The 27,327-nt window shown below is 41.7% G+C and overlaps 1 protein-coding gene across 5 annotated transcripts; it reads left to right on the top strand.

The window, feature by feature from the left end:
* Positions 1-331: 331 nt before the first annotated feature.
* On the top strand, positions 332-26,856 carry tbcela (tubulin folding cofactor E-like a). Of its 5 annotated transcripts, none has more exons than XM_084019987.1 (11): positions 332-400; positions 1,785-1,854; positions 2,282-2,388; positions 4,575-4,754; positions 4,941-5,080; positions 5,225-5,406; positions 8,596-8,852; positions 17,148-17,274; positions 19,050-19,166; positions 19,500-19,611; positions 20,958-26,856. In XM_084019987.1, exons 4-11 carry the CDS (start codon positions 4,607-4,609, stop codon positions 21,162-21,164), a joined length of 1,290 nt encoding a protein of 429 aa, XP_083876113.1. In that variant the 5' UTR covers positions 332-400; positions 1,785-1,854; positions 2,282-2,388; positions 4,575-4,606; the 3' UTR covers positions 21,165-26,856. The 5 variants fall into 5 exon arrangements, with proteins under 5 accessions (XP_083876113.1, XP_083876117.1, XP_083876114.1 ...); XM_084019988.1 differs by having other exon boundaries at positions 388-404; positions 1,793-1,854; XM_084019989.1 differs by lacking the exon at positions 332-400 and having other exon boundaries at positions 1,793-1,854; positions 2,133-2,388.
* The last annotated feature ends 471 nt before the right edge of the window (positions 26,857-27,327 follow it).

Raw genomic sequence — 27,327 nt, 5'->3', positions numbered from 1 at the left:
GAGCCGGAAATTTGAGTTGTCCCTGTGTCCTTTGGAAGTTGAACAAGTGGAGGATTTGACAAATATTGATACGGTCGGTCATGTTCATCTTTAACATCAGAATCAGAATCCAGACACTGGTCGGTTTTTAGAAGTAAAAGTCCTTTATCAACATGGCTAACATTCAGCAGCTGCCACAGTGACGTCATCCCTCTTTTATTTTCTCCTCTATCCTGCACGATTTGGTAGCATGTCATAACAGGATCAGGAAAAAAACCAAACATTATGGTGAAGGAAGTCAATAAATAAAAGGGGATGGGGGGGTCAGCTGCCGCCTACGTCACTTCCGGGATGTATGGCAGAGCAAAATGACAGCTGGTTTGTTTTCTTCAAGAAGGAAAATGACAAGTAGGCATTAAAGGTATGTAGAACGACGACCGTGTTGTATCTGATCAGTTTTAGAGACGCCCTCTTGACATACTGTCATTATCTACGGATTATTCATATTTGTATTTCTCTGTCGCTGTGATCCATCCTCCATCGAGCTGCCGCCGCTGCTGCTGCTGCTGCTGCTGCTGGGGGTCAGAGTCTGATACTTGGCTGTCAACAACCGGCAGCTCGCACTTATTGTTCATCGATCATATGGTGTTTCCGTTAGCCGGGATGTCATGGAGGATGTTTCAACTACATACACCGGGTTAGCTACAGCGTAACGCTTTCCAGTAGAATAGCCAAACTCGCTTCACAAAAAGGTACATTTTGTTTTTCAACATAATAAAACGTAATAATACCACATTTACGACATTTTACTAATCACCAAGATTTATACATAGGTTCGGCGTATAACTCATAGACGAAGTATCACTCACAACTATTAAATATCGGCTCTAATAATCCGCCGGCTTGTTGTTTGCTATGGACCACTTCACCACATCAATGGAGCCATTGCTGGTAAAGCGCGTACAAAAAGTTTAAATGATGTCTACATGACTATCGATTCGTCAACAATGTGTGTGCCGAATTGACCTTGATCCCGTGCTGAATCGGAGGGTTTTGCTAACTTCCAGATGTGTGCATTTACTGATGAGCAAAGACAATTATAATTATAATCGCGAGACTTTTAACAGATATTTGGTGTAGCAGACTCCCCGTAGAACTCAATATTCCATTCAGCAATGTCTCTTTATCGATGCATGTGCCTGTGACACCAGCACTTAAGATATGTTATGGACCAGCAAGTACACAATATTGCAATAACATGTCAACTTTTATCATTGGTTTGATCTGTTGCTGCTGCAATAATTGTCAAGCCGATGGACTTCAACTTCCTTTCACATAATTGTTGCATTGCTATAATAATGTACGGCTGTGCCCTATTAACCAGAACATCCTGCTTATTGTCGTAGTAGTAATGTAGTCATGTGAAGACAGTTTGGCCGTTTACAGGAGCACTCTGTTCTACTTCCCCATGTTCTTTGGATGATATTGCTGTGGACAATACTTGAATACCAAGTGATCTGTGACTTTGTTCTCCGGTGCCATGAGGAACAGTCGGCACACTCATCAAGAATATCCCTTAAGCATACGAGCTTAACATTCACTTCTGTGACGAAACAGCAGTGCAAAGTCATCAGGCGGGCCGGATGACACCCTTTGGGGGGCCGGTTCTGGCCCTCTGCTCATATGTTTGACAACATTTCCTCTCAGCTTTGTCTCGTGTAAAAGATAATGACATTTTATTTCAATTCAAGTACATCTGTGAGCGGACACACAATGAATGAGCCGACTCCTGATTTCTTTGACAGGCCGTCAGTGCAAACACTAAGGAGACAGTGAACTGTGAAAGTGGTCAAGTCAACGGAAACGTCTCTTCAGGTACGATGCTTTCCCATTATACGTTTGTACTATAATCACATACCCTTGGATATTACAGTAACAAGAAGAAATCTGTGACTTCTCTCCAACAGTACCCCCCCGACACCTCATATGTGTGTATTTGTTTCACATCTGTAAACAAAAAAAAGATAACCATGGTATTATAGCAAATGTCTTTGATTTATGTGGAGTTTTCATTTGCTTTCCATAATATTTACTGCAGCGAATTTTTGTAAAATAAGATGTTGTAAGAGGATCCTTTTATTTTTTTATTCCAGCAAAACCGCTACATAATTTATGCATCCTGCAGCAGATTCCACTGCGAGGTTCTGCCCAACCAGCGTTTTAAAACACAGAAACTTAAGTTAGATTTAAGTGGAAAAAGTCTGTTATTTAGCATTTTGAAACATCAACTTTCTTGTTTCAGTCCTCCGGGCGAACTGAGGAACATTTAAATGAGACAGTGTCTCTCTGGTATGCTGACAGCGAGCTGAGGACATCTCCTTGTGTCCTTCCCTGCCCCGATTATCATCCGTAAGTCTGTGAATGCAGGCATTTATCAGACCTGAGAAACGTGCAACTGTTTATTTACAAAATGCACTTTTATGGTGAATATAGATGTAATGGCTGCATGATGGAAGAGTTGAAACGAATGGCGGGATCACTGTCATCAACGAGACACTAGTGTTTGAAATATTAGAGCACTAGCTCATAAACATGAGGTCTGGTCCAAAAACTGGACTGGTATGTGTCATATGGTTGATAGGAAGATTACATTTTACAGTTGAGACATATTTGTCTCTGCTCTCACAAAAGTCTGTTTTTAAACGTATATTTAATTAGAGATGAACCATGACTGCAGTGAATTACAATATACGACCAGATGTTTTGTCTTGTGTTGAATGTGGTCATTTTTGTGTGGATGAAGAAAACCATGGACTATTTTAGACCTTTACACGGAAATGAGAACCAAGCTTTTAGTCCAGCTTTCAGCCAACCTTTACCTTTCAAACAATAACAGTATAATCGTATTAGTCAATGTACTCATTAATAGATGAATCAAGCGTTTGCTGCTTTCCCCCTGTATTATATAAATTAAATAAAAAAAGACGTTTTGAGCATAAACAGCCTACATTTGGGATGTGTCCTTGGTCTCAGCCTTGGTCTGATTCATTTCTTATTATGAAAATAATCAGGAGATTAAAAGATAATAAAATCTGAGTTGCAGTTCTTATCTGGACTCGTTTTTATTTTGTTTGTTGTGCATGGTCATGCTTGTCACAGCTATTTAAAACTCTGAGTGGAGTCGTGTGTATTACCGGTTCTTACAGCTTCAGGCAAGTTCTCAGACTTAAATGCCATTCAGAATTGAATTTAAGATCAACTTTATAATAACAAAAACTGAACTCCCCATGTTGCCACTAACTAGCAGACAGGTGCTTCTGCTCTGAGTGTCTCTTCCGCGGACAAAATACGTGTGTTGTTGGTTCTGCTATCCTGATCTGGGTGACATTAATGAGAGGCATAATTATTGAAAAAATAGATGCCTATTATTTAGATTTGCAATGTAATGTCACTTAAGGCTTTATTTTTAAATGAACAAATTCCCTCCATCAATCATCTGTAGCTGCTTATACTGTTCAGAGTCCAGCCGAGGGGGCTGTGAAGACAGGATGCATCTGGATGGCTCATCAGCTTAGGTGTTTTTACACAGAGATCTCACCATAATCACCTACAGAAGACGCCTAGATGTCTCGACCCTTTTACACAAGCATCCCGGCATTGTTGAACCAGACAGAGCGTGATGTGTAACAGAACGGGGGGGCATTAGCTCAGGAGGTAGAGTGGGTTGGCTGGCAACCGCAAGATTGCGGGTTCGATCCCTGGCTCCTCCTAGCTGAGTGCCTGGCGTCCCTGAGCAAGACACCTCACCCTAATTGCTCCTGACGAGCTGGCTGTCGCCCTGCATGGTTGACTCCACCATCAGTGTGTGAATGTGTGAGTGAATGGGTGAATGTCAGTCATTGATGTAAAGTGCTTTGGAGAAAAGCGCTATATAAATGAGGCCATTTAGAACGCCATTGGCGGAAGTGTGACGCTTTATGAAGCATCGGGTCATCAATGAACCTGCATGTTTTTGGACTGTTGGAGGAAGCCGGAGAACCCTACAGGACAAATCAACACCTCCTATACCAACTGTGAGGTGTTTTGAATGAATGCAGAATGCTTCATCCTGCTGTGGCCTGTCTGATCTCTCTTTATCTGTCAGTCTGATACAAACAAAAACACAGTACAGTAAGTACATAACAACAGACAGCGACGTAACAACCAGTCCTTCGCCACTTTGTATCAGATGCTAAAGTGTCCACATATGTTAAGTTTGTCAGTAAACAGACAAAGCGCCAGTGTTTGACCTAGAATGACAACGGGCTGCACGGTCTGCAAATGCTTCTTGCTTGAGGCGAAGCAGAGTCCCGAACACAGCAATATAATAAGAAAAGAGATACTACAGGCAGAGTGCAGAGTCTCTGCAGATGCAGCCACCACTACATACATCTAGTGGGTCAGAAGTGATGTTTGACATGGATTATTTCAGAACTTGTTGCATTATACCTTTAAGGAACAACAGGAACCCCGTAGTTGCAAATGTGTTTGGATTGCACGGTTAAACGGGGCCCATTTATGAGCTGACGGCTAATCTCTTTCCCACACTGCCCCAGCTGAGTGGGAGGCTGTTCAGCGGGACACAGCCATGGACCCACCTGAGGACACATATGGCCGTACCTTTGTGGAGGTGATGAGTGAAAAGTACAGCCCAGAGAACTTTCCGTTACGCAGAGGACCTGGTATGGGAGTGGTGGTGGTGCCCACCGCAGCCCCTCAAGGCTCCCCGATGAAAGGTGAGCTGGAGACCAGGTAGATGTCACATTGCCTCACTCAAGCCTTTGTAGAAGGGGCCATGGCTTATAACATTCAACCGCTTCATATGTTCGTAAGAGTTATTAGAAAAAACGTTGAAACCCTCCTATTGTCTGTGTGAAACTTCCCTTCTGTTTAACTGATCCTCAATCCTTCTTTTACTCCAGACCGACTGAACATGCCCACTATTCTGGTGTTGGACAGCTGTGGGATCAGCAGGGCCGGAGACCAGGCTGAAATCGCTGCTTTCTGTTCCCATGTCATAGAGCTGGATCTGTCTCATAACAAGCTGCAGGACTGGCGGGAGGTGCCGTCTCTGGATTTATTACAATAGTTAATTTCTATTGAAGAGATACGGCTAGGGATTCTATATATTTTCTCTATTTATAAATGTTCTTATTGTCAACAGATGTTCTTATTGTCAACAGACACACTATTGTCTCATTTTCAGATCAGTAAAATTGTGTCCAACATCCCCAACCTGGATTTCCTGAACCTGAGCTATAACCCCCTGGCAGGAACGACCCTCGAGCCGAGCTGTGCTGAAGGCTTCTCCCGGGTCCGACGCCTCGTCCTCAACAACACTCGGGTGTCCTGGGACACCGTGCTGCTGCTCGCTCGGGAAATAACTGAGTAAGAAGAATTCTCCATCCCTCTAATGACTTGCTATTCGTTATAATATCATACAATGGAATATGACATAATAAGAATAGTAATACTATCTATATAATATAATAATATAATATAGTATACCGGTAAGATATATTTGAGCCCAACTGATATGGGACTTTTGGGACCGATGTCGATTCTGATGTTATGGAGTAAAAAAAATCAGAAACCAATTTATTGGGTGATATTTCAAAAAAGTCTTGTGTTTCCTCCTTCAAACTTGGGCCCTCTACCAAAGGCCTGGGAGCCTGAGGGCTTTGCACAGTATCCTAGGGGTTACAGCCCTGTGTGTTTCAATTACCACCGGAACCACTGATGCCTTGCATCTCCAACACATTTGCTTGTCATAGCTGCATCTGTCACTATGGCTGTCCTCTGCTGTTTGTCCACCACCACCATGTCCGGATGGTTAGCCATCACCGGCTTATCAGTCTGGATCTGGAAGTCCCACAGGGTTTTAGCTAGGTCATTCTCCACCACCTTTGGAGGTGTCTTCCATTTTGACCTCGGACTTCCAGCCCATAATTCTCAGCACAGATGTTCTAGTACACTATGCCACCCTATTGGTTATGGTGCTCAATGTATGCCGTAACAGCCTGCATCTTTGCACGGTCTGCGCCTGGGGTCTTGTCTGGTGTCGTAGACCCCGGTTTGCACCTGGGGTCCAGTCTGGTGTGGTAGACCCTGGCCTACACCTGGGGTCCTGTCTGGTGTTGTAGACCCTGGCCTACACCTGGGGTCCTGTCTGATGTGGTAGACCCTGGCCTCTATTGATCTTGTGTTCAGCACCGTTTCATGTGCTGCCATGATTAGTGCCTCTGTGCTGTCCTTCAGACCGGCCTTCTCTAGCTACTGGTATGATTTCTACTTATCAGCCACTTCTTCTATCTGTTGGTGGTACATACCATACAAGGGCTTGTCCTTCCATGATGGATTTTTTGCATACAGCTTGATCTCATCCATGTAGAGGAGGTGGGAGATGGTTGGTCTGATCTTACAGTCTAGAGTGACTGCTTTGTCAACCAGAAGCTGGTGTTTGGCTCCTCTGGTGTTACTACCAACTCTTCTCCTGGCCCCGCTCATGTATTGATCTGTGTGCCTATACTGTACATCTTGGCCGCAATGATGCCTGGCAGGAGCTTCCATGTTGTGCAGAGGGTTATTGGCTGGTAGTTGGAAGGAATTTCTGGGGGTCCTTCATGATTGGGACTGTCCAGCCTTGGGTTAACCACGTTGAGTGGGTCACATCTATCTACAGCTGGTTAATTTGTGCTGCCAGGTGTTCATGGGGTGCAGGTATCAGGGTCTGGTGCTGTCCAGCTCTTCATACCTGACACTGCTCTCAGATCCACTAGCCACTGAGGACTGGTTACCTGTCTGTCTCTACATGTCAGCCCTGTGATAGACTGGTTACCTGTCTGTCCCTACATGTCAGCCATGTGATAGACTGGTTACCTGTCTGTCTCTACATGTCAGCCCTGTGATAGACTGGTTACCTGTCTGTCTCTACATGTCAGCCCTGTGATAGACTGGTTACCTGTCTGTCTCTACATGTCTGCCCTGTGATAGACTGGTTACCTGTCTGTCTCTACATGTCAGCCCTATGATAGACTGGTTACCTGTCTGTCTCTACATGTCTGCCCTGTGATAGACTGGTTACCTGTCTGTCTCTACATGTCGGCCCTATGATAGACTGGTTACCTGTCTGTCTCTACATGTCTGCCCTGTGATAGACTGGTTACCTGTCTGTCTCTACATGTCGGCCCTATGATAGACTGGTTACCTGTCTGTCTCTACATGTCTGCCCTGTGATAGACTGGTTACCTGTCTGTCTCTACATGTCGGCCCTATGATAGACTGGTTACCTGTCTGTCTCTACATGTCTGCCCTGTGATAGACTGGTTACCTGTCTGTCTCTACATGTCGGCCCTATGATAGACTGGTTACCTGTCTGTCTCTACATGTCTGCCCTGTGATAGACTGGTTACCTGTCTGTCTCTACATGTTAGCGCGTGATAGACTGGTTACCTGTCTGTCTCTACATGTTAGCCCCGTGATAGACTGGTTACCTCTCTGTCTCTACATGTCTCCCTGTGATAGACTGGTTACCTGTCTGTCTCTACATGTTAGCCCCGTGATAGACTGGTTACCTGTCTGTCTCTACATGTTAGCCCTGTGATAGACTGGTTACCTGTCTGTCTCTAGCCCAATGTCAGCTGGGATCGGCTCCAGCCCCCCCGCAACCCTGAATACAGGATAAGCGGTCGACGATGGATGGAAGGCTGGATGGGTGGATTTCTTTTAACTGTTTTACTGATTAAACGGTTCATTATTTATAACTCTAATTTAAAAGCTGCTCTGTTTGTATTATGCAAACATAAAGTTGAATGTTAAAATATCAGCAACAGCATCACATATTTTTTATTTGTTACACTTAGAAAGTGAGGATTATCTGATGAAAATGTTATTGTTAGAACCGTAACGGTATTCTTAAGTTCTCGTATCATTACTCAGTAGCAGCAAGTACTGAAATTCAAGTATTTTTACCTGTACTTGGTCTGAAAAAAAGTGTTATCTGTGCATCCCTCCCAGCTATCCATTGAGAAATCAATAATCATTTGCAGGAGCCTCTGCAAGGTTTCCCTCATTGTTATAAAAGCATACGCTTATTAATCTGATCCTCTTTGTGTTAAATTTGTGAACAAATCTTGTATATATACAACAAAACATTTTTAACGCAAATATACATTAACTGCATGCTATACCAAAGCCGGCCGCACCAACATGCCATTTTAAGTGGGGACCACCATGCCTGGAAATAATTCTAGGGAAAACACTGTCCATTGAGCCCACAACCTCTGCATATCCCCCTCTCAGTGGGGCTGCTCTTATAGTAGCTTTTCAACAGTCCCATACCTTCTCGCTCGTTCATGTTTTGTTTCAGTAGCCTGAAGTAGGCAGAAAGGGCCGCACTGGATTATGCCACGCACTAACCGACGAAGAGGATATAGTGTATTACACACAGTACAGGTGGGGGAGGGCAGCATTCACAGGTTGTTAAAGGAACTGCTTTCTTCTGAAGAAAAAGTCCTGTTTTATTTGACCGAGCACAACTTTCATCCTCCACCTGTGTTCTCCCATGTTGTTCTGCAGGCTGGAGGAGTTGTTCCTGTGCCTTAATGAGTACAGTGGTGTGAGCGCGTCCAGTGTGACATGCCCAACCTTGCGCCTTCTTCACATCACCGACAACAGCCTCCAGGACTGGTCCGAAGTCCGCAAGATTGGCTCTATGTTCCCCAGCCTGGACACGCTGGTCATGGCCAACAACAACTTGGCCTCCATTCAGGACAACAAGGACATCCTGCAACGGCTCTTCCCCAACCTACGCAGCATCAACCTGCACAACTCAGGTCAGTTGATCTGACTGTTGAATTGTACGACAAGTTCAACTACTTAAATGGGGGTGTTGTGGCATAATGACAGCATCTGTATGCAATGGTTTTAAGCAAGCAAACACTGCATCCTAAAAGCTTTGTGTTATTTGAAAAGCAATAGAATCCACGTCAGCGTCTATCTCAGGAAATGGTTTCTATTTTGGGGGAGTGATGAATGTATTTTTAGACTACGGTTGAGAGCATAGGGGACAAAACCAATATCAAAAGACGTGTTCAAGATTGCTTCACTTTGTTGTATCTCCTTTGCCTGTATCACACAAAATCATCAAACATAATTTTCTTCCGTTTCAGCTTTCAAGGCAAATTCAGATCATTTCACTGGTTACCAATGCAGTTTTCATTGTTTCAGGGATTTTTAGAATTAACTAATGTCTTGAAACAAGAGATAATAAGGCAGCAACGATTGCGGCCGATAATTGTTTATTGCCATTGCAACATATCCCTTAGAAACACCAACACCAACATTGTGTACATGTGTCCATCGTTTGGTACTTTATGACTTCCCTACCCGGACTGTGGCACTCAGCCCCAAAACGAATCAGTTCCAGGTGGTTCTGAAAAGTGAAGCCAAAGCTAAAGTGCCTTAAACTTTCATTCTCTCTACTGGCCATCAGGGGGTGACTCGTCTGGTTGCGAAAATAAGTCTTATTGCATGGAAGTCAATGAGAAAATGACCCCAATTCTCTCTTGATATATTATCTCAGCAAAAAATTGTAAACATGACTTTATGGTTTCAAGTCTTCTTCAATCCAGCATGATGTTCATTTAGTCAATTGTTATTAATGTTTAAATATTATACAGCTATGGAAAAAAAAAAATAAGAGATCACTCCAAATAGTTTTTGTTAATGAGGATCTGATTAGGTGATCACCTGAACCAGATCTTATTTACCAAGGGAAATAAAAAACACTGCTGTGGGCATCACTATCCTTCTCCAATAGGACCAGCTGGATAGCAAAAACAGTGCTAGTAGTACCTCAAAAACAATTGGCATAAAAAAAAGAACTATTGACCATGCCAAAAAACTTGAAAAGCAAAGTGAGGAAAAAGGTGCAATTCTTGCTTTAATGGCAGAAGGTTACAGTGAGCATCAGGTTGCTTCCATCCTTAAAATTTCCAAGACAGCGGATCATAAGAACAAGGTCAAGCAGCAGAAAACAAAAATACAGACTGGCGAAAATGACTCAACTGCCCGGGACGACACCAACTCATTCAAATGTCACTCAACAACCGTAGGATGACATCAAGTGACCTACAAAAAGGATGGAACATGGCAGCTGGGATGAAAGGCACGACAAGGACGGTTGGAAACAGCCTCCTAGAGGCCAGACTGAAGTCCTGCAAAGCCAGAAAAAAGCCTTTCATAAATGAGAAGCAAAGACAAGCCAGGCTGAGGTTTACAAAAGACCAGGACTGGGCCCGGTTTCCCGAAGCCTTCTTAAAGCCTTCTTAACGCTACGTCATTCGTAACCCCTACTTAGAGTTCCTACTTAACATTTCGCGTGTTTCCCGAAACGTTCTTTGCTACGAATCTCTTTCGTACATCATACGTTGGTAAGAGTGGTCTGGAGCGCTCTTAGAGCCTTCTTAGCTCTACCGTAGTGATGTTTCAGCTCCTGACGCTAGTCGCCGCCACTGTACAGTAATCCAGAAATCCCCGCTGCGCATGGAACTGCACATTACCAGTGTTGTGTTTCACCAATGGTTTTAAGTCATTCATGAAGAAAATTAAAATAAAATGCGCATGCATTTCATCACAAGGCTAAGCTTTACCTCAACCTCAAAAGTAGCCTAGGTATATTACAGTGTCAAAGTCAAAGCATGCACAATCCTGCAAGCAATTTGGGAAATTGGCACATCGTCAAACAATTAAAAATGTCATAAATGGATGCCGGTGACGGTTGTGAATGGTGACAAAACTGTGGCAGCGATACAACGCATCCTCGTGCTGAACCAAAGACTTCGCGACCTCGGAGCCATTGGAATACATAATTTCATAAGGATCAACTTCAATCCCATGGATATGTTGGCCGACGCGGCTATATTGCATAAGTTTTGACTACGGCAACAAATACGCATGGAATTAAGGCTGTAATTGGCTCAATCTCCTCCGCTGTTTCTACATTTTCTATATCTTTTTTTAAATCAGTATAGGCTATGGTATTATGTTCAACCATGGTTAAATAAATGTTTAGGCCTAGAAGGATTTCTAGCAATGTTTTATTCTCAAACACTGCAATAGCCTACATTTTATAATATAGTGCTGTCATGCACCTGCACATGAAATGGAAAATTGAACTCTGAGCAATCGATTTCAGCACTTTCTTTCTGGACAGCGCCGTGTACGTACGACGTAAGGAGTGTTTCTTAAGAAGACTCCTAAGAGACCATTCGGGAACCACGACTATAGAGGTAAACAACTTTGGGAAGTCATAACGTAGGAGTCTTCGTAGCGCGCTAAGAGTGGACGTTATCGGGAAACCGGGCTCTGGACCGTAGAGGGCTGGAGTGACGTAATCTTCTCTGATGAGTCCAACACCTGGGGCCCTTTTCACAAAGCAGGTTTAGTGAAAACCTTGAGTTAGTTAACCCTGAGATGAGGGAAACTCTGGTTTTTCGGTTTCAAAGCCAGTAAATGTCTGCCACACCAACTGTCTCTACTTTGCTGCAGTTACGTTGCTCCGTTTTCTCAGGATGAGCTCGTTTTCTCCATAAACACTCAGTAATATCTAATAACGCTCTCCCGGTTGCCATGGTGAATCATAGTATTGGAGCTCCATTGATGATGGCTTTGTAGAGTCGGCAGGCATGCGCGTAACTCAGAGTTTACATCCTCAGAGTTGATTGAACTAATTCAAAACCACTGTTCTGAAACCGAAAACTCAGAGTTGCCCATCTCAGAGTTTGTTGACTCAGAGTTCAGGGTTAGGTTCAGAGTTTGTTAAACTTGCTTCCTGAAACGGGCCCCTGGTGGTCTAATGGTTAGATAGAGAACTGGAGAGGCCTACAAGCCATAGTGTCTCACACCCACTGTGTTATTTGGGGGAGGATGGTGATGATCTGAGGGTCCTCAGGAAGACTGGAATCAGGCAGGTTTGTCTTTGTGAAGGATGTTTGAATCAAGACCCGTACAAGGTCCTCCTGGAAGTAAAGCTGGTTCCTTCTGCTCTGAAAATGATCCCCAACACTCAGGATTGGTTCTTCCAGCAGGACAATGCTCCGTAATGCGCGTAACTCCGAGTTTACATAGTCAGAGTTGATTGAACTAATTCAAAACCACTAGGGGGATTCGACTTGATGTAGCCGCCTGCAGCACGCTACCTAACGTGATGTATTGTGGGTTGAAAGTGATGCATGATGGCTAGAATTGGGTCCGGCTTAGCAGCCGAATGCAAAGACGTCACAGGGTCGCGACCATATCACATGACCCAAAACATCGCAGGAACAAGTTTTTAAGAGCCGCTCCTTGCAGCGCATGGCAGCGCGGTCTACGACGGCTGCAACCGGCTTGCCCACACCTCCGCTACAGCGGAATGGTTCTCTATTGGTTAAAAGTTCAATGATGTGTGTTCAGGTCCGCACTCGGCGGCCACCTTGTGGTGAAATGATTTGCCTTTTTATTTTGGTAGCTTTGATCTCATGGCTTGATTTAAAGTTCTGTGCATTGTGCTGTGAGTAGGCCTATTTATTTGTGAGGTCTGGTTAATACAAACATAGAATGATAATACAAATATACTGAAAAAAAAGAATGTCTTCCTGTACATGGGATATCATTCAATTATTTCCACATGTTGCCTTTGTGTGTGTGTGTGTGTGTGTGTGTGTGTGTGTGTGTATACTGTATATATATATATATATTATTATAACCTTTATTTAAACTCGAGAATATATTGAGGAGCAGTCTCATTTGCAATATAGCTGAGATAAAAACACAAAACATTTTTGGACAAGACAAAACACAAAACATTTGAAAAATACATAAGCAAATCTGAAATATCAGAAGAGTAAAGTGACACAGAATAATGAAGACAGAGAAATCTAGTTAAAAACAGGAGCAGTTAAAAGTAAAATAAGACGCAGTAAAATAAGACGCAGTTATGGATTTAAATTGTCCCAATGATAAGAGTGTGGTAAGTTTCAGGTGGTTTTGCAGAGTGTTCCAGGTTGCAGGTGCACAGTAAGAAAAGCAAGATTTTCCCAATTTGGTGTGGACAGAGGGAACCTGCAGTGTGATCCAGTCCTTTGAGTGTGTATGATGGAGACTTGCATTGAAAGACACTAAAGAATTGATATAGGATGGTAAGAGACCAGTGAGAGCTTTAAAAACAAATAAAATCCAGTGTCTATCACGCCTGTCAGAAAGCGAGGGCCATTCAACTTTTGAATACAGGTCACAGTGATGAGTGTTGTAGTTGTCACCTGTAATAAATCTCGGGGCTGAATGATATACAGTGTCAAGTGGGTGTAGAGTTGCAGCTGATGCCTGCATGTATAAAATGTCTCCATAATCTAAAACTGACATAAAAGTTGCCTCAATAAGTTTCTTCCTGCAATGAAGAGGAAAGGATGATTTGTTTCTGTAAAAGAAACCTATTTTTTGTCTTAGTTTTGTCACCAGATTTGACACATGATGTTTGAAAGTAAGTTTGTCATCGATCCAAATTTGAAGATATTTGTACTCAGAGACTCTTTCAATAGTTGTAACATTATTAGTGGAGATAATTTGATTATTGGAAGTGATATTTTTTGATTTGGTGAAAAGCATAAATTTGGTTTTACCTGCATTAAGAACTAGTTTATGCTTATTGAGAGCAACTTAAGGTTACAGAGTCAGAAATACAATACAAAATAGTGTCATCCGCATAGAGATGAATGTTACAGCCAGTGACAGCAGTTACAATGTCATTAATATACAAGGAGAATAGAGCAGGTCCAAGGATTGATCCTTGAGATACACCTTTCCTAATATGAATAAAGTCTGACTTAATATTTCCGATAGTCACGCATTGCTGTCTGTCTGTGAGGTAACTATGGAACCATTTAAAAGCTATTTTATCAAAACCGATATTGAGAAGTTTGGTTAAGAGTAGTTCATGATCAACTGTATCGAAGGCCTTTGAGAGGTCAATAAAAAGAGCTGCACAGTGTTTCTTCTTGTCTAAAGCCAAGATGATATCATTTAAAACAAGCGTTGCAGCGGTAATGGTGCTATGCTTTTCTCGGAAGCCAGATTGGTGAATGCTTAGGACAGAATGCACAGAGAGAAATTTTTTAAGTTGATTATTTACCAATGATTCCAGTATTTTTGCCAGACAGGATAGCTTTGAAATAGGCCTAAATAGGTCAGATGTTCCACCACCTTTATGCAATGGAGTTACTAAAGCAGTTTTCCAAATTTAAGGAACTGTACCGGATAAAATAGAGAGGTGAAAAATGTATGTTATACAATTCACTATGAGTGGAGCAGCTAATTTTAAGAAGTGTTGATCGAGTTTGTCCTCGCCAACTGATTTCTTAGTGTCTATAGCCTGTAATGCCTTGGCCACTTCACCAGGAGAGAACAGCTGTAGAGTGAAACAAGGCTTTGGTAACATGTTGATGTCGGAATCAATATACAAGATGTCAGAATATACACAGAATATACACACATATCCTCTTTGGTTTGGTTTGCTGCTGTGTTCCACTTCGTCTGCAACTAAGAATGCAAATGCTGCGCGAGCCGCCATAGTCACGTTGACTTTGTTGTCGGACTTGACGGTGTTTGGCTACAGTCTCTTTTAGAGCCCGCCCCCTCAGACACCTGCAGCTCTCGTCGGTGTGATAAGTCAAGTCAAGCCAAGACCTTTTTTCAAAGGTTCTGTAATTCTTTGGGCGCTGTACTTTACTGTAGTAACACATGTTACTCAAACATAAGTAAATCGGACATCCGTTGGGGTCTATTTTCAGTCAAACGTTTGGTGCTCTCATGAGTATTACAGCCAACAGGACAGTGTGTGTGGGTTTGAAATAAATTCAAGTAAACTACAGTGTGCAAGTTCAAATTCACAGAAATGTTGTAACATGTCACACAGTGTGGCAACAACGGAGCTCGATGACACAGAGGAAGATACACTATATTGCCAAAAGTATTGGCTCACCTGCATTGACTCGCATTTGAATTTAAGTGACATCCCATTCTTAATCCATAGGGTTTAATATGACGTCGGTCCTTTGCAGCTATAACAGCTTCAACTCTTCTGGAAGGCTTTCCACAAGGTTTAGGAGTGTGTTTATGGGACTTTTTGACCATTCTTCCAGAAGTGTATTTGTGAGGTCACACTGATGTTGGAGGGAAGGCCTTGCTCTCAGTCTCCACTCTCATCCCAAAGGTGTTCTATCGGGTTGAGGTCAGGACTCTGTGCAGGCCAGTCAAGTTCATCCACACCAAACTCTCTCTCTTTATGGACCTTGCTTTGTGCACTGGTGCACAGTCATGTTGGAACAGGAAGGGGTCATCCCCAAACTGTTCCACAAAGTTGGGAGCATGGAATTGTCCAACATCTCTTGGTATGCTGAAGCATTCAGAGTTCCTTTCACTGGAACTAAGGGGCCAAGCCCAGCTCCTGAAAAACACCCCACACCATAATCCCCCTCCACCAAACTTTGCACGTGGCACAATGCAGTCAGACAAGTACAATTTGAAATAAAGTGATCCATCCAATGGAGTAAGTCCTGTTTCATTAAATGGATTAACTCGCCAATGCGTACCTGACAGTAATAATTACAAGACTAAAGAAATACTAAACTCCAACAAATATGGATGGATGCAGACTATTTTGTTAGATAAAAACATTTTGGAAATGACCAAAATCAATTTACATTGAAATCATGACATTCAGACCTACAGAAGGAAATAAAACTTTAAAACCGGTCAAATAATACTTTTCTATCATGAAGTAAATACACATGTTTTTCTATTTTGTACAAGATTTGTTTAACTCTATTAAAGGTACAGCACACATTATTAAGCAACATTTCAATACAGTAAGGTTAAAAAAAAAACATATTTCCACAAACTGAAGTCATTATAAAACAAAAATATAGGCCTTTATTTTTTGTAATTTATCACAGTCAGAGATGAACTGATCTCGGGTCCGGTTCTCCCAGTGTAAGCGTGGGTTCTCTCCGGGTTCTCCGGCTTCCTCCCACAGTAGAACACATGTAGGATGGAGATAGGTTAATTGATGACTCTAAATTGCCCGTAGGTGTGAATGTGAGCATGAATGGTTGTTTGTCTCTACATGTCGGCCCTGCGATGGACTGGCGTCCTGTCCAGGGTGTACCCTGCCTTCGCCAAATGACAGCTGGGATCGGCTCCAGAATACAGGATAAGCGGTAGACGATGGATGGATGGATGGATGGATGGATGGATGGATGGATGGACGGATGGAGATGAACTGATCAAAAGTAGTATTGCAGAACATTGTCTATTTTGTTGTTGTACTGGATATTTAGTTTTTTAATTGTTTTATTTTCTGATTTAAAAAATATTGAAATATCCACGACATAATTTGATATAAATAAGAAGTCTGAGGAGACTGTAAAAAAAAAAAATGAATACAAATTGAAGAGAAGAATTTTTGAGTTGAGTTGACTCTTTAAATAATAACTATTTAATGGACCCGTGCCACCTGTTGTTGTTGTTGTTGTTGTTATTTACATAGCTAGTAGGTTCAACTGTGATATGTAGTCCAATTCAGAGCACCTGTTATCTGGATTTGGTCATCTTGAAATGTTTGAATCTGCATCAGCGTGATCCAATCCAATGTTTCTTGTAGCACAAAAATAACATGGATTACCTGATCTTGGATATGGGGTAAAAATAGGATTTCCAAATCCGGATCATTCTAATCCAGATTAAACTCTTTAAAAAACTGTGAGTTAATGTTTGAATCACACAAGTCTGAAACATCCCTGTGCAGCCACCACTAGCACATTCTGCAAAAAAGTATGATTCCAAACACACTGAATCTTCGAAGTATCAAAGCTTCAATCTATTAAGTACTGCCCTAATTGTCAGCCAGTTAAAGGACTGGAACAGCTGTAAGATGAAAAGTTCTTCTCAATAGTTGTGTTATTTTTTATTTTACTTCTTGATTGGACAGATCAGTATCTACAGGAGAAACTGTACACGTTCTTTCTAATATTTTCTACCGTCGCCTTTTCTTTCCGTAACTGTTTGAAACGTGGCATGTCTGTGTGTGTTGTCAGGTTTCAACCGATGGGATGACATCGAGAAGCTCAACTTCTTTCCCAAGTTGGAGGAGGTGCGGCTCCAGGGTATTCCCTTACTGCAGACCTACACCAATGCAGAGCGACGCAGCCTCATGATCGCACAGTGAGTCGCATCCATGACATGACATCAGGGAGGAAGGAACTATTTCATACTATACAGGCAGAGACCACTGGTTACGGTCCATTTACTTAGAGTCAAACAGACCATAAAGCATGGTGTGCTTTGGAGCGGGGCTACATTCTGATCGACAGCTCATTACCTTGTTCCTGATGCTACCACGATTCAATTCAGTTTTATTTATAGTGTCATATCACAACAAAGTTATCTCAGGACACTTTACACATCTAGCAGGTCTAGAACACGCTCATGATTTTCAGTCAATACATTTTCAAAGTCCCAATGGTAACTTGTGCACTTGGCTTTGAGTCAGCCTCTAGAGTTGTCTTCCACAGCCCCCTCGTGTTCTTGATGATATTGTACAGTTCCAAGCATTCCAGTATGTGCGTGTCATCGAGTCATCTTGTCATCAAGCCAGCACATGCACAGGCTGGTCTGTCCGATCTACAGTCTGGAGCAGAGATCTTCCAAAGGGGGTCCGCCACCCCTAGGGAGAGTTACTGCAGGGGGTCCCAGAAATGATTTGATCCCAAACTTTTTTCCTCCAAAAATTTAAATATTTCCAAAAATACACATTTACATGAATACAACCTATAATAAGCAAATATACATCTTCCTTTATGTTAAATGTTATGTTGTGAAATTGTGATGTAGAAATGCCAAAATAGAATTAGCATTGTATACATAAATCATTGGCCTTAAACAAAAGCCTTGGCCTGAAAACATTGAAGACCTCTGTTATAGAGTGCCTCTTTGTCCAGTAGCTGGTGTTTGGTTCCTCTGGTGTTCCTGCCAACTTCTTTCTTGGCCCCGCTGTGTATGTGTTGTATTGATCCCTGTGCCTACTCATCTTAGCCGCAATGATGCCTGGCAGGAGTTTCCATGTAGTGCAGAGGCGGGTTATTGGCTGGCAGTTGGAAAGAATTGCTCCCTGCTGGGGGTCCTTCATGATCAGGACTGTCCAGCCTTCGGTGAACCCCTCTGGTTGGGTCTATCTATCAGCAGCTGGTTCATTTGTGCTGTCAAGTGTTCATGGAGTGCAATTTGTTTCTTTAGCCAGTAGGTGGGGATCATATCAGGGCCAGGCCCTATTCCAGCTATTCATACCTTCCTTGGATGTCTGCCATCGTGATGGTTACTGGGTCTAGTTCTGTGAGGTTGCTGGGGTCTGCTCTCTGATCCACTAGCCACTGAGCACTGGTGTTATGGGTTGCCTCCTTCTCCCATATGGTTCTCCAGTATTGTTCAGCCCTGGGTAGGTCTGTTCTCATGCTATTACCCTGGCTGCTACTGGGGGTGCACTTTGGTGGGTGGAGAACATCCTGTTTATCTTCTTCACTTCTACTTCTCCAGTGCACCCCTTCAGATCTGCAGCCAGGGCTGTGAGTCTTTGTTTGACAGTCGTCTGTGCCTCTGGTGTGGAGAGACTGGTGTACTTCCTAGGTAGGTCTTCTGGAGCACTGCAAGCTGGCTTACTTCTCTCCGTGTTGCCTTGATCTTGCCCTTCAGCCTCCTTCTCCTTAGCATCATTGTTGTTCCTCCGTCAATCTCAGTTTTAATTGCATTTTCTGTTACTGACATTGGAGTACTGAGCTAATAGTCGTATCTTAGTTAGCTTAAATGTTGAGTTCCGAAGCATCTATTGATACCACATGCTCTGCATCTACCCCCTCTCAGTTGGGTTTCTATATATATAATAACCGTATGTTCAGATCCACACAGTGTAATACTAAATATAGTATGTCTGTGTTTCCCCTCAGGCTCCCTTCAATATCCCTGCTAAATGGCAGTGTTGTGAGTGATAGTGAGAGAGAGGATGCAGAGAGGTTCTTTATCCGATACCATGTGGACTTCCCTGAGGAGGAGCTGCCTTACAGGTACGCTGCACCCACTCTCTATACTCCGTTTGCACAGAAATATGGTTGGTGGGTGGAGTTCGGGGGGAAAGAAAATTATTCCATCATGAAATTGCTCACAATATGTCTGTGGATGGGGGGGTCATGATTCATCTTTATACAAATGTAGTTTTTTGCCACTACAAGCCGAGTCCCATTTAGTTCCATTATATTAGAGAGAGGCGGACATTTCTATGGCCGATGTCTCTAACACTCTGCAATTCACACCAAAACAATCTAGGTTGATACATTGCATTACAGGGAGTGGGAAGATATGCATTTTTTACTTGCAAAACCCACCCTTCTCCTCCTCAGATACCATTTACTGGTAACCAAGTACGGGAAGCTGGAACCACTTGCTGAGATCGACCTCCGACCTCGCTGCCGTGCACAGGTGGAGGTTCACTGTGAAGACAAAGTCGAACAGGTGTGTTTAGCATGTAATGAGGTATTGTTCTGAATAGTATAAACGTGAAGCCCATACTGTACATACTTTAACATTTATTCTCTGTACTGGCCACCAGGAGGCAACTCCTCTGGTTGCAAAAATACGTTTGTATAGGAGTTAATAAGAAAATGACCATGATTCTCACTTTATTTATTAACTCAGTAAACATTGTAAATATGAGTTTATGGTCTCAGGCGCTAGTTTCAAGTCTTCTTCAATACAAATTATTTTTATTATTATTAATGTTACATTATTCTATAATTGATTGTTGTTAACACGCTACCATGTTGTTTAATTTGTAAAATTATGGTCCAATCAAATAGTCCATAAAGCAGGGTGAATAACAGGTCGCTACCAATGCAGTTAGCTACTAAGATGACTTTAACACAGCTGTAAAGTTGACCTTGAATTATGAAGCTAACTTTGTTAGCAGCTTCACACAGAATCCAGATGGATCCAGATCCAGTAAGGTTGCTGCTCGCAATGTCTCTAAAATGTCCTCCTTGCAGCTAATCTGTAGTAGTGTCCCATTTGTACGTTTTAAGAAACACTCAACATTTTTTAATACCAAGGCTTATTATTGTCGTGGTTTTGGAAAATGTTCTTATGGTTAGGTTTGCACTCTATTCTCCACTTTCATTATCAAAATTGCAGACACAATTATTCCCTCGGAGATAAAACGTCTGTGTTCACGTGTCTGCACTTTTTGGACATTCCAACAGTGCAAACAACAACAAAGAGGAGACTAGAAGACTTTGGAAAGACTTTGAAAAGACCAAAGACCCTCTCACTTCGTAAAGCCATGTGTCGAAAGTCACAGATGTTTTTGTCACAGACTGTAGGATTTTACAAAGATTAAACCCTAACTAAAAATGTATCTTAATATTCAACATGTCTGATTTGATTGGTACGTTTATATAGACAGCTGTGTAGTAGACTATAGATAACTATAATTAACTATAATAACCATCAACACCATCACCCTAAGGACCTCAACGAGGTGTTGTCACACGTTGTGATGTATTAATTAGAATAAATGCATACATTCATGGGAACTTAGCTAGCATAGATGTCGGTTGTTAGCATCGTTATAAATTAGCAAATCTGCAAATTTATAAAGTTGCAAATTTGCGAGCTTTTTTCTCCGAATATTGCCCACCTCTCACGGCTTCAGTGGCCCTAATACGCCGTCGTACGTATATGCATAGCTATCAACCATTCGTCTTAAATCCACTTTGTGCAGATTTAAACTTATGGTACGTATTATGAGTGAAATGAGTGTGAGTTTAGTGCCAAAATGTGGAAAATGTTTCTCTCTGGTTCAGCTGAGCATCCGTTTGGACCAGACAGTAGCTGGGCTGAAGAAGCAGCTAACAACAGTGGTCCAGCTGTCCACCAACAGCATGAGGATCTATTACATCGACAAGTGCAGCGCCTTCGGTCCGGAGGAAATGAAGTACAACACCCGGGCTCTCCACTCCTACAGCATCCAAGACGGTGACGAGATACTGGTGGTGCCCAAGACCAAGTGAATAGCTGGGGTCTAACCGGATAATTAGATTGACTCATTAATTGATTGATTCATTGGGTTATTTGTTGATTGGTTAACTGACATCACAAAATAATTGGAAAACACATATGGAACTGCACTTGTTGGAATGGAGAATAAGGGAAGCAAATTATGTGAACACCGTCATCGAGACTGCATGGTGGACTACGGTGGTCTGCTCGGAGGCAGCCATTGTGTCTTTATTTATTTCAGCTTTTTGAGAGAATCCACTGGAGTTAGTAGACAAATCTGTCACCCTGGCAAACATGCCGATGGCGTTACAGGTAGAAGGGGGAGGGCACCGCTGTACCAGCAACGCTTCGCTGCAGCTCTATCTCTTAGGCATGTACCACAAAACCTGCTATAGGCAAGGCTCCAACACTGCTGGTTTGCCCAGTTTTTGCAAAGACTAGTCTGATTAGCAGTACACTTTTAAAGTGGGCACAATATCAGGAAGAGCAGCAGTGGTCGCTGGACTTTTTCTGACAAAAACACTGATAAATAAGTAAATTAGCATTTTGTTGTACAGTGGTGTTTGTTTTCTCAAATTCAGTGGTTAATTGCCAGAGTTAGAAGATGTTACATCATATTTAGATTAAAAAAGGAAGCAATTACTCTAATGACAATCAACAGTTAGTGGGAAATGTATCATAGAATAAGCAGATATTAAATCCTTAATGGAATACTTCACCCCCAAAATGACCATTTGGGTATCCGTTCCTCACCCTGTCTTGACATCATGAAGGAACTTTTTTTTCAGGTAAGCTGCACTCTTACAATATTTTCTGCTCTTTTCTCACACGCCTCCATCGTGAAGAGCCGAGCGTAAGACTGGACTTTGATTATACGGCACAAGGTGTGTGAGAAACGGATGTTTTAAATATAGTTTTATTTGATATAGTTTTGATGTTAGCTTAAATTCAAAGATTTAGTCGTTTTTTGGATTCTACTGTCACCATGGAAACGTGCGAGAAAGACAACGTTTTCTTCTAGAACGTTACGGTTAGACGCAGTAAGTCCTCGATACACAAATGGACATCTTAAGGGTGACGATGCTTCCAAAAATACTCTACACATATAATTACATCCTGCCTCTTCGTTAGCTTAGAATGAGCTCTTCAAATCCATTTAGGGAGCAGATTCTTTAGCCATGTTGCAACGCTGCGTTTCTACAGTAGCCTAGAACAGACAAACCTAACCTTGGCAGAGAGACCCTTTCATTTTGAAGTTACCTGAAGGCCGCCATAGTTCTCTGACATGCTTGGAAAGGGAGGGGTGAGGGGCAGGGGGGATCAGGTGGTCACAATCTGCAACCTCACCACTAGATGCAACCAATCATACACACTGCTCCTTAAACATTGGAAATTGTACACCACTTTATGACAAAATGGCTTCAGGAGTGCATGGATACATTGATGATATCAAACGGTGTGTGTACCCCGGGGAGTTCTGTGGGGAGTACGGGGTACCAAGGGCTACGAGCCATCCATTCCTTATAGAACTTTGTACACTTTCTCGGCAGGAAGTCAAACACGTTGGACTTCTCTAAGCTTGTCCCTTGTCACCAATTTGTGTTTGTGATTTTCAAAGGCAGCCAGTTGTGGGACAGTGATGATTTAGAGGACCTCAGGATGGATTATCTGCTCTTTGCAGATGTGGTGCCGTTGGCTTCATCAGACCGTGACCTCCAGCAGTCTGAGGTCATGGATCTCTGTGGAAAGAGTGGATTGCTCCCTCTGGGTTCGGAGTGAGTCACTGCCCCAGGCAAGGGGGTCTTGAGTGAGGGGAATGGCTGCGGCGTTGGTAGTAATACAGGTGTTATAACCAACCATTTTGAGACTTTCTATTTATTTTTTGAGCACGGTGTTTTTGAAAGGCTAAACAATAACAAATATGGATTTAAGGGGAATATTTCGTTAGATATCAACACGTTGGGAAGTTTGGAAATTATTACATCTATCTTCTTTTCTTTGTGGGACTGAGAAGTGAGATAACTAGAGAGACAAGGAGCACTAGGAAGGTGGAAGGTAATGTTTCTGTAAGTCGTTAATAATAATAATAATAATTGAATTTTCATCATTATGAATGTTCAGCTGAGCACATTGTCTTCATGCATTCTCTAAACCTACTGACCATCTGTCTGAATGAACACATTTGCTGACGGCTGATTGGATTTCCTCTGCTGCTGAACTTGACACAGGAATTTAGATCTTAAATTTCCTTAAGAAATACAGTCAATTCTAATCTTTTTTTTGACAAGGATGGAGACGTGTGATGACCACGTCAGGTTGTTTGTGATGCAGATTCCCAGGAACTTAAAACGGTTTGGTTGTTGACCAGTAGGTTTTTCTCTGAAGACCACTCTTACAGATTGTAGGTTTCCTTTCTAGATGAAGTCTCATCAATGTTTGTAATCAGGGTGATGATGATAGTGTCATCTGAAAACAGGGTTCCCCTCATGATGCAGTCTTGAGTGGACAGTGACTGCATTAGTGCTGTACAAAGTTTACTGAAAGAATGAACTCAAATACAGGGAGTTCACCTTCAGAGATAGGGGTAAGGAGGAGCTCACACTTGGAACATAGCCACTGCCCCGTCATGTCCAAAGTAGCCTCTGGATGTGGTATGGGCTTCCACAGGAGGAGCTGTGAGATGTTGCTGGGCAGGGGGACGACTCTGCTCAGCCTGCTGACGCTGCCAGCCGCCCCACAGAAGTAGCAGGAAATGGATGGATGTTTCCTTAATCACTGATCTGATGCTACTGTGTTTCTTACTACAAAATGTGTACTGTATGCACACTCACAAACAGCTGTTATGTCATGTCATGTGCTGCCCCCTACAGGTTTGATCATGGCTCTGCCACTACAGTAACCTCACTAGATGAGTGTTTTTTTGTGAGGAAAAAAGTAACACACACACCAGGTACCCATATGACAACAACTTCTGTATTTAAGACATCATGCAAGTGCAGGTTTGATTTTATCCATCCATCCATCCATCCATCCATCCATCCATCATCCATTCATCGTCATTTTGAAGTACATGGCAGCCATATGTTTTCATCACATTTCTGGATTTTTCATACATGGCTATGTGATGTTTACTACTCTTTGCTGTTATACTTTTCAAATAATTATTTGGGCTTTTAAGGAGATAGCATTACATTTTTACAATGCTTAATTTCTTTAATAATCATTTCTTTAATTACTTGCATATGATCATGTTTTATCGAGCTTATAAAATGCTCAATCAATGCACTTTCTTGACAGTGTATTTACAATGTTCTCAGTATTATCAGAACTTCTCCCTGAACCAACGGTGCATGTGTACGCACCGTTCAACTATACTCCTTTATGCCTCTGCATCAGTGATTCTGCTGCACATGATTCTACATTTCACTCCACCCTGCACAGAATTATGTCCACCAAAGGTTACTCATTAGGGTATTATTATAATGTGGAATATACACAGTATGTATTGATTTTATTATACAGCATCCACCTTGTATAAGAGTAGCATTGATATTTGCTGCTATTGATTTTTCCTATAGCAAGCAGCTTAGCAGGGTAGGATTCCTGAAAGAGTCCAGTGGGCACAGCCATTGCATTAGATTTTCACATTTAGTGTTTGGAAACAAATACCTGTTTTGGACTGTACTGTCATCCACTGTTTATAGGGAACACAGCTCAGTGTGCTTTGGCCTCTCTTTAACAGTGTTTTAATGTATCAATATTACAAGTATGTAAATGCAACACTATTACCCTCTTACTAGGATCATTTACCAATGTTTATTTTCTAACACTACTGCTATACTTGAATGTTAGAAGGCGTGATACAGGACCAAGACGTCAGCGTGATGTTGCAGCAATGACACCCAGCATGCTAATGAGAAGGATTAGCCCGTTTTCAATGTTAGCGTAGCTTGCAGCCATACGGTCCAGCACAGAGGCAGCATCCACCATCAGCCCACTCTGAACGTCACAGTGTGTGTGTGCGTCTCAGTGTGAGATCTGTCCGAAGTGAGAATGTGTAACTATTTGCAGAGTGGGTAACTTTGTTTTGGTATGCATGTTATTTATTGATTTAATGTGTTTGCGAGGTCAGTAAACCTGCTTTAATTCATGGAATTATGAACCTGATAGAACTTTGTTTTTAAGTTTTGATGTCAATGTATTGTAGTTAATTGTTGAATTCTTCCAGATTACGTTTTTTCTAATAAGTGTATATTATCATGTTGTTATTGTGTCTATTGCTCCAACACGCTACAAGCCGGCAATATTGTCTAAAATATTTGTAAGGCCCTGAAGACTTGATTTTGGATTTTAGTACTTCTCTGCAACATTTAAGATTAATGACTAAAAATGCAAAAAATTGAAGTTGAAGTTAGGGGGGAAGTTATTTTTTTTTTCATTGAGAGTTTAACAAAAACTCAGGTGTGTGGTTGTGGTTCAATCGGATTTCATTGACATCTGCACAAATGTCACCACATATTGATTACAATTCTGATTAGTACATTTGGACACATCATCATTTTCTAACTGAGACCCGCCCGTACATCCAACCCAGTGACGAAGAACAAAAATACAAAAACTAATCATGTGACGTTAAATATTTTGTTTGTGGTTCACACTACGAAGCTGATTGAGATTACAGTTTGATTCCACTCATCGATAAACACCTATTGGAAATTGTTCCATCACTCTGACTGTGCTATCAACGGTAAACATCTAGATTTGATATCAGTCCCACAGAATCCTTTACGGAAGCCTTTTAGAGTCTCCATTTATTAATCATTCAACAATTTGACAAAGAGACAGTCATCATCATAATAATTCCACCAGCAGTAGTCTCAATAGACCAGAATACACTGCACATGTGATTATAATTTAAGTGACTCACTTGTTTTTAAATTCTAGATTTGCAACCGCCATCACTATTAATCTAATACCACTTTCTTACATAATCCAGAGATGGCTTTAAAGTAATACTTAGACATTTGGGAAATAGATGTGTTTCTCTTACTGACATACAGCGAATGAACATATTTTCCCAAATTTGATCAAACTGTTTCTACAGAGGAGTCTGCATGGGTGGCAAAAGACATTTAATAATGAATTGAAGTATTTCAAATACCTCCTGTGGAGTAATTCATTCGGGTCGAAGCTGTGAACAGTGTAGTCTGTTCATTTTATAAAAGGTAAATGAACAATCATAATGAATACAATAAATAAAAGCTCTATATTTCCTTTGCTTAGTTAAATCATTTATGACATAATGGTACACATCCGGCAGCTTTCGACAGCACATGCTGTTTAAATGGAGACCTGTGACACTAAACACATACTTGCTACCCTATATCAGTAAATGAGTCATCATCTGCCTCTAAAAGTAGTGGATATGGATCTCAGAAGGCTTTATTTGTCTTTGATTATAGTGATATCGATTTTGGTTGGACTAAATGTGGAAGATGTCCAGGTTTTTAGACTCATACACCAGTTTTTAATCCACTCAACTGTCTGTAACACAGCACTGTTATCATCATAATCTGTGGCGATGAAAGCATTATCATTTTTGTAGGAACCTGTATAAAGTATTAATTTGCGCAGAGTGAGTCATCTTTCTTGTATTAGCATTTGTAGAGAATGACCTGCCACTGAACGGTAATAAATGGTGTCCTCCATCCTCAGCGCGTGACACTTTGTTTCATTCACAGCAGCGCTGCTGGAAACAAGTCAGAGGTTTGGACGTTTTTCACAACTGGTTACACTGCAGTATGATTTTATGACTCATTCTCTTTGATGCAGAAGACTCCAGCATGATTGACTGCTTGAGTGCTTTTTCTTTCACACTTCTTGAATTATTAGAGTTTTACAAACATGATAAGATGTTATTAATGTCTTCTTTGAAAAAAAAGTTTAACATTTTAGCAGCAATAAAACGTGTAAAAGAAACGTCACTGCACTGAAATAGCAAGTACTAAGCAGCGTGCATTAGGACGTACTTATTCAATATAACCTATTTAGTTTTTATTTACTTACTTTCCTTAATCAAATATATTAGTATTGATGTTGTTCCTACAACAATACTATCCCTGGGGACATTTTTTTCAAACGAGTAACAGGCTTTCCCATAACCATGAAGGCAGC

The sequence above is a fragment of the Eutrigla gurnardus genome (genome assembly GCF_963514095.1).
Source record: "Eutrigla gurnardus genome assembly, chromosome: 10".
NCBI lineage: Eukaryota > Metazoa > Chordata > Actinopteri > Perciformes > Triglidae > Eutrigla > Eutrigla gurnardus.
This window is presented reverse-complemented; position numbering and strand designations above follow the sequence as displayed.